Here is an 8555-nt window from a genome sequence, read left to right as displayed (position 1 = left end):
ACCAATTCACGGCATTTAATTCACCACTGCACGTTCTCACTACTGGCAAACATTTTCTGGTTTCAACATGGCAGTATCCCTGCCAACATTCCCACCATTCGATGTCCACAGCGACGCCTCCTCCACCGTTGTCCAAAAAAATGGCTTCGGCGGTTTGAAAACATGATGATCGGGCTCAACATCAAAGATGATCTTCTGTCATGGTGCATTGGGAAGCTTGGAAATTGCTGATGCTTCTTCACTATACTGGTGAGGAGATTAACGACATCTTTGAAACTCTGCCAGACACTGGGGAGGAAAACAATTATCAGGCAGCTATTGATGCTCTAAATGCACATTTCGCTCCTACGGCCAATTCGGAATTCTCGATTTACTGTTTTTGTCAAGCTAAACAGCAGCCGAATGAAACCCTCGACATGTTCCATACAAGGCTACAACAGCTGGCAATGCCGTGTAGCTTCACAGACAACGACAAAGAAGTCAAGACCCAAATCATTCAAGCGTGCACTTCTCATAAACTTCGCCGTAGTGCCCTACAACACCCTGAATGGTCGCTCTCGAATCTCCTGAGCTTAGGCAGAGCCATGGAACTGGCCAACAAACATGCCGCAGACATCGAGCAGCCGCTCAAAGCATTGTCGGTGAACCGTATACACGCAAAACAGATGCATGAACACAGCAACAATCCAAGAAATGGTCATTGGACACCCACGCAAACTGGCAAGACGTGTTATTTCTGTGGTGATAAATATCCCCACACTTCTCACTGCCCTGCCAGAAGCAAGAAGTGTGGCAAGTGTGGCAAGCTGAATCACTTTTCTCGTGTTTGCAGGTCAAAACCACAACAGCAGCTTGTGCAACATGTTTATACGACGCCTCACTGTGACCATTGTTCTCCATCGGCCATACAACATGATCTGTCTGATGATTCTGACGACAGCTATGTCTTCACCCTTCACAAAGGCCATCTTGTTCACTCTGTGTATAAGGAGCTACCCTCCGCAAGCGTCATTGTCCATGGAACTGCAATCAAGAAACCTCCACCATTGAAACGGGATACCACAATAATAAAGGCATATGACATAAAGGAGCCGCTTAATACCCTTGGCGTGTTTACAACAGAAGTCGAATCAACATCCAAGATCGCTTGCGCTGATTTTCACGTGGTGCACAGTAACACTGGGTCAATTCTCAGCTATCACACAGCTCGAGAGCTTGGACTCATACACATCACAAACACCATCGCAACATCTCCTTCCACTGCTGCCGAGCTTGTACACAAATACGATCATCTGTTTCATGGCATCAGCAAAATCAAAGATCATGCTGTCAAGTTATACATTGATAAGTCTATTTCCCCTAAAGTAAATGGTTTGAACCCAGGAGTATCAGTAGTTTGTGTAGCGTGATCGTCCGGGTGAGTGTAGTTCTGAGAAGAACTGTTGTTGGTGACTGACGTTTCGACTATCTGTGCGATAGTCATCTTCAGAGTCAAGTAAGGAATAGTTGTCAGTCGATGATGTTATAAAGTCTGGTCTGTTGAACGTGATTGGTCTGTTTAGCCGTGATGTGATTGGCTGGAAGACTCATGTAGAGTTTGTTAACAGTCATTGGTCGGTTTCGATCCGTCTGTTGTTTGTCGGTCTGTTTGTCGGTTTGTTCACGTCGTTAATGAGTCGTTTGTAAGGTGCTGGTAATTGTTGACATCTGTTGAGAGGCGTCTGTTCTAAGTTAGTGAACCAGCTTTCCAGAGTCAGTCGTTGAAAGTAGTTTGTACTGTAGGTTAAGCATTTAGCAGAGTCCCAGTCGATTCTGTGATTAGTTTGTCGGTGATGTTCAGAAATGTGATTGTTTACATCGCCATTTCTAGTAGATCGTTTGTGTTCAGTTAGTCGCGTGTTAAGGTTTCTACCAGTCTCACCAATGTAGGAGGCCTGGCAGTCGGAGCATTCGATCTTATAAATCGCTCCCTGTCTGTCGTTGGGTTCGTCTTTGTCTTTAACGTTGGTCAGCAAATGTCGTAAAGTAGTTATAGGCCTGTGAGCGACGCGAATGTTGTAAGGTTGTAGGATCCGTGCGATAGCCTCAGAAGTGCCTTTGATGTAGGGTATAGTAGCTGTAGTCGTGATAGATGTGGAGTCCCTGTTAGTTTCTATAGTGTCGGTCACCCTGTGAGTGTTTCGTCTAATGAAGTCAGTGTTGTAGTTGTTTTTGTCAAAAACACGGTCAAGGTACTTGTTTTCGTCAGATAAACTGTCTGGTGTGTTGCAAACAAGTTGCGCTCGTCTTGTCAATGTCTTGATAGTCGTAGCTTTGTGGGAAGTCGATCACCAGATTGAACTCGCTCCTGAATCAAGATACATCACAACCTTCTCCACTCATGTTGGTCTTAGGTGCTACAAGATGCTAAGTTTTGGCGTCTGTTCCGCCGCTGAAATATTTCAAAATGCTATCGGAGAAATCCTTCACGACATTCCAGGTACATTGAACATATCTGATGACATTCTCGTCCATGGCGTGACTACAGAGCAACACAATGAAAGCCTCACGAGAGTTTTTCAAGCTTTGAGTGACAAACACGTCACTCTTAACAAAGAAAAGTGCGAATTCAACAAGAGTTCTGTTGAATTTTTTGGCCACATCTTCTCTAAAGATGGAGTCGCACCTGACCTCAAGAAAGTGAGCACCATCAACAATGCAGTTGCGCCAAAAGACCGGAAAGAGGTCGCCAGCCTTCTTGGCCTCGCCAACTACTGTTCTCGATACATCCCAAACTTCCCCACCGTTGTTACCCCACTTCGCAAGCTGACTCATCAAGGTGAACCCTGGCACTAGGGACAGGAAGAAGAACAGTCACTTGCCGCCTTAAAGCATGCTCTTTGCACGGATGTCATCACAGCCTATTACAACACAACACAAGACATGCATCTTCTAGTTGACGCAAACCCTGTAGGCCTGGGTGCTCTCCTTACACAAAACCTCTGTGTAGTAGCCTATGCTAGCAAATCTCTAACTGCCGTGGAGCAACGTTATACCCAAACAGAACAAGAAGCTCTCACCGTTGCTTGGGGCTGCAATCACTTCCGTCTCTACCTCCTTTGCGCCCATTTCACTGTACTCACAGATCAAAAACCCCTTGTCTCCATCTTCAAGAAGCCTGGATCAAACCCACCAGTTAGAATCACTACCTGGATATTTAAACTCCAGAACTATGACTACACCGTCGTCTATCGCCCAGGAGAGAACAATCCTGCAGACTGATCATGTGGTGTCTTCCTCAGCGGAATGCTACATTAACTTTGTAGCTACGCATGCAGTCCCCAAAGCCCTCACTTTAGACGAACTCAAAGAAGCAACGAAAGCTGACAGCACCCTACAGGCTGCTGCACAACTCATTCGAACGCAAGCATGGCAACCGATGATGACATCATCCTTCGCAGTCTTAGAATAGTCATTCCCTCATGCCTTCGTGCGCACGTTGTCAACCTGGCTCATGAAGGCCACCAAGGTCTGGTCAAAACTAAAGCGCTCCTCCATGAAAAGGTCTGGTTCCCGAAAATCTATGAACTCACTGAACATCTCGTCAAAAGCTGCATTCCTTGTCAATCGGTGGTCCAGCACCATCCACGAGAACCACTCCAAATGTCTAAGCTTCCCAATGCACCATGGCAGGAAGTCAGTGTTGATTTCTGCGAAGTGGGAGGCAGCTATTTGCTTGTCGTAATCGACAATTATTCAAGGTATCCAGAAGTACAGCTTCTGCATTCCACTTCAGCCAAGGCTGTCATTCCTCACCTGGATCGCATCTTCTCTACCTTCGGGATACCTAAAGTCCTCTGTTCAGACAACGGTCCACCCTTCAACAGCGCTGAGTTTAAACAGTTTGCAGCCCATCTTGGTTTTCACCATTGAAAAATTACTCCTCGCTGGCCTGAGGGCAATGGAGAAGCCGAGCAGTTCATGTGCACTCTCAAGAAAGCCCTTCGCACAGCAACGGTGTGGAAACAAGAGCTGTATAGCTTCCTTCGAAACTACTGCGCCACACCACACTCTACAACTAGTGTTCCACCAGCCACTGCCCTCTTTGGTAGGCCACTCCGCACAAGTTTACCAGAAATTCCTGATTCCGATGATTCAGCCACACCCTTCGACCATGAAGCAATGCAGAAAACTGACTCCCAGGCTAAGTCCAAAATGAAATTGTATGCCGACGCCACAAGGAATGCTGCAACATCATCCATTAAGCTTGGCAACACACTGTTGGTCGCCAACGATGCCAAAGGAAAATTGACTCCACCTTTTGATCCACGCCCTCTAATCATAGTGGACAAGAAAGGGTCCATGTTGACTGCTGCAGATCACGACAAAACCGTTACAAGAAACAGCAGCCACTTTAAACTCCTCCCTGAGCAGGACACATCAGTCGAGGGTGTTCCAACATCTCACGAGAATGCAGCTGCGTCCAGGTCATACCCTACCAGAGTGAGAAGGCCCTCTTGCTGTTTTCAGGACCAATGTTTAGATAAGATGGACACCAATCCAACCTAGAACTCAACTTGTGTTTCTCTGTGAACTGAACATTGACTGAAGAACCCTTTTCGCAATGATTTAGTTTTGTTTTTCATGAACAGTGATTTTCAGATCAATACTTAATGTTTTCAGCAGAACAAAAATAGACAAGAGAGTGATGTAGTGTTCATGACTTACGTCACCAGAAGTGTAATCTAATACATGTAATTGCATTGAATAAAGTATCAGTCTAATCACCACATGCTCCGAGTAAGACGTACAGCAATCCTAGTATACAATCCTACACAATTGATAATCTCAATTACAGCAAGTGACATTTTCAATCACCAATCGATATACTCAACCATAGCGATCGATTTCTTGATCATCAGTCGTGAACTCATACCACTTTTGACTGATATGGCCTCCCATAGAAAAGTTGAAAGGCACTAGTAATTGCAAACCAAGTGAGAGGCAGGTTATGAAGTTTAGGATTGGGATGAGAATGGTATGCAATACAAAGAGCTGAATCAGATCCTCCAAATTGAGAAGCCCTGATGATTCCACAGCATAAAAAGTATAGTAAAAAAGGTGACAAACGCATCAGTACACCTCTCTCCAAAGACGTTCAATCCCTTGATTGTGAGTTGAGGAACCAGCGATGAAACTTGCCATCCCTTCTCCTCGACTCCGCCATTAATGATGAGCTTGTAGTGTATTAATGAGTGATGGCGATCTAAATGCCACAGAGAGTTGGGCCATGGTACCCGGTAGACCCTTCTTGAAACAACAATTCCCCATCCCAAGGCTCTATTCTGTGGGTCCAGGCGAGCTAAACATTCCCTTACCCTTCTTCTTTTTACTCACAATCCTAAGGATCTTAAATATCCTGTAAGACACACTTTTCCACTTGTCCATGTTCACGTATATAACCTCATACAACTTTGGCAAACTCATTGTCAGACAGTTTACTGAATGATTTAAGGTCTCCTGAGCCAGTCTTTTATTCTCCTTGATACAGTCCAATGAGACACTCCCAACATTTCCGAAATTCTAGTGTAGCTAAATCCCAAACTAAGGAAGTTTTTGAGCAACTCTGCAGAAATATCAAAAGGTGGCTTACCGACCCCATCACTTTTTACCATGGGACAAACATTGTTTCAACTATAGACGGAGATAAAGATGCTAAGACTAAACATTGCCGCAGAGCAGATGAGATGTCATAGAAAGCTGATAAGGGATTACCGTATTTATTCGCCTATAAGCCGAGACCCTAAACTTTTTCATGTCAGCAGCTGTTGCATTGAAATGAAAAATAAACACAAAACATTCGGCTATAAGCCGAGACCTAATAATTGCAAAGTACTCCATGCGTGTCGTTAACTGAGATGAATTAACATAAACCAAAAACAAAAGGAGCTTCCCTCATGGGAAACATGCAACCAAAAAGTAGGTTATGAATAAACATATTCATTAAGTCCAATTTACTCAGTTGTTATTGGTCGTTTAATTGAAAGTAACAACAAATCACAGATAAGTTGAATTTAATGTAAATAAATAGAACCATGTGTGACATAACAAAACATTCACCTAAGTTCAGAATCCTGTCTCAAACAATCGCTCTCTTTCAAAGTTATCATAACTGATCATCATGCCGAAAGTTTGTCGTTCTTCATACCACTTAGCGTTCAAACTAAAAGTCATTGCTGAAGCAGAGGCCGTCAAGAACAACTCCGAGATAGCTAGAGATTACGGAATCAGTGAATCGATGGTGCATTGCTGGCGAAAAGATCAAGCGAACCTGTTTAATGGTGAGCTTAAAATGTCAGCAAAGCAAAAGACGATGGGCTGCTTTTTGCCAAAGTATCCTGAATTGGATAAAACACTACTGGACTGGTTTTCAGAGCAGAGGAGTCAAGGTAAGTCTTTCATTTCTTTAAAACAATGAAAAGCTTCAATCAGCTGATATCTGTCAGATCGTGTTGCAATGTTTACACAAACCGTGGGAATGACCGCTTCTGATTGGCCAGTTTTTCATGTTGTCAAAACAGGTCAAACAATTGATCTCTTTTGTCTTTTACAGGAATTGCTGTGAGCGGATCAATTCTACGGCTAAAAGCGAAGGAGTTGAGCAGTGATCCAGACTTCAAAGCCTCACTGGGTTGGTACCAGAGATGGAAAAAGCGCCATTCCATCAGCCTTCGCACTAAGACAACCCTGGCCCAGCGACTCCCACAAGATCTGGAAGAAAAGACCATCCAGTTCCATCGATTCGTGATCGCACTTCGGCAGCAGTATGGCCATTCGCTCTCCAGGCTGTTCAATATGGATGAAACTCCTATGCGATTCGAGCTTCCGTCGAGCAGAACCCTTGAATTCAGTGGCAGCAGAACAGTTCCAGTGAAGTCTTGCGGCGCTGAGAAGAGGAGCTTTACAGTCACACTCGCAGTCGCCGCCAATGGCAAAAAACTTCCACCTTCCGTGATCTTCAAAGGTGTTCGCACAAGAAGAGCTGGATGGATGAAAAAGGTAGGAATTTGTCACATTTCTCATAGCTCACTGGTAATTGATGTTATGCTCAAATGACTGATCTTCGCATTCTGTCAATTTATTCTAATTGGGTATTCTGTTATTTATTTCAGGAGTGAAGGAGTGGATTCGTACCTGTTTGCCATGGAATCCTTGCGATGAACGGTCATTGCTTGTCTGGGATTCTTTCCAAGCCCATCTGACAGAGTCGGTGAAAGCAGACCTACAACGGCGCAAGATCGACGTAGCTGTTATTCCAGGCGGCCTGACTCCAGTCCTGCAGCCATTAGACAAATGCCTCAACAAACCATTCAAGGACAACATGCAGCGAAAGTATCTTAACTGGATGATGACAGGTCCCTTCGAGTACACGCCAGCGGGAAAGAAGAAGGCCCCGTCGAAAAACCTGGTCCTTCGTTGGGTGAAGCAGTCATGGGAAGAGATTCCGGAAGAGATGGTGAGAAGATCGTTCAAAACGTGCGGGATCTCAAACGCTCTGGATGGAACAGAAGACAACGCCATCTACGACGACGAAATGCCTGAGGTAGCTGATGATGACATGGAGGATGAGTTTGAGACTGACAGCAAAGAAGACAACAATGACTAAAAACTTCAATGTCACAAACTTCAACTTCACAAACAAAACGGCTCCTTTAGGAGCCACCTCATAAATTAAAGTCAATGACCAACAATGATTTACATGTACCTACCTTTCGTGATCTCGGAAATTTGTGTTTGTTGATAATCGCTCGGCTTATAGTCGAATAAACATTGAATTTCGAATCTTGTTAAGCACCAGTAAATTTTTTTTGGCGAAAATACTCAGCTATAAGCCGAATCCCCTACCTTGGCGAGAATTTACCTGTTCTCAGTTTAATTTGTTGGAAAAATCGCTCGGCTTATAGGCAAATAAATACGGTATTTAAATATTCTTCGTCATCTGCACTGATGTTTGAGCTGCTACCTTGGAGGGTATGAAGCAAACGAACCGTTTGATTGACCACGACAATACCCTGCTTCAAAATTTCATGATCCCCTTTCGTGTGAGAAACCTGGTCAGTTTTATCAAGGACAGAGGAAAGAAACCTTGGCAGGTCAAATTCCACATTGAAGTCAAGAATCGTGTCATCGTCCTCATGGGCTGTTTGCATTGCAATGGACGCAGCAGCTGCAGCCATGTTTGTAATGGGCAATATTGCGCTTAACTGGCTAGATGTATTGAGAGCTTAAGCATAATTGATTGAATGAAAATTTGATTGTTGAATGAATAGTTGAATGTTGAATGATTATTTGAATGTTGAATGAAAAGCTGAATGTTAAATAAACAGTTGGATGTTAAATACATGGTCGAATATCAAGTAATGAGTTGAATATAAAACAACACATTGGAAGTTGAATAAAAGTTGAATATCAAACTCATAGTTGAATAGAAAGTACAAAGTTGAATAGAAAATTGGATTAGTTGAGTATTGCTACATTTGGCCTGTAATACTAACACTCTATGCTGTGAAAATTAA

General features: G+C 43.8%; 1 protein-coding gene across 1 annotated transcript; it reads left to right on the top strand.

The window, feature by feature from the left end:
• Nucleotides 1-200: 200 nt before the first annotated feature.
• Nucleotides 201-3261, top strand: LOC113674618 (uncharacterized). Its single transcript, XM_089199506.1, has 3 exons — nt 201-1371; nt 2306-2818; nt 2900-3261. Exons 1-3 carry the CDS (start codon nt 201-203, stop codon nt 3259-3261), a joined length of 2046 nt encoding a protein of 681 aa, XP_089055632.1.
• The last annotated feature ends 5294 nt before the right edge of the window (nt 3262-8555 follow it).

This window comes from Pocillopora damicornis, chromosome 3 (genome assembly GCF_964200805.1).
Source record: "Pocillopora damicornis chromosome 3, jaPocDami1.2, whole genome shotgun sequence".
Lineage (NCBI taxonomy): Eukaryota > Metazoa > Cnidaria > Anthozoa > Scleractinia > Pocilloporidae > Pocillopora > Pocillopora damicornis.
This window is presented reverse-complemented; position numbering and strand designations above follow the sequence as displayed.

Bases quoted from the DNA above. Each gene is read 5' to 3' on its own strand.
- LOC113674618 (XM_089199506.1), top strand. From the start codon at position 201: ATGGTGCATTGGGAAGCTTGGAAATTGCTGATGCTTCTTCACTATACT. The intron at 1,372-2,305 runs GTTTGAACCCAG...ATGTCTTGATAG, and splicing joins TATTTCCCCTAAAGTAAATG to TCGTAGCTTTGTGGGAAGTC. The intron at 2,819-2,899 runs GTGAACCCTGGC...ATGTCATCACAG, and splicing joins TCGCAAGCTGACTCATCAAG to CCTATTACAACACAACACAA.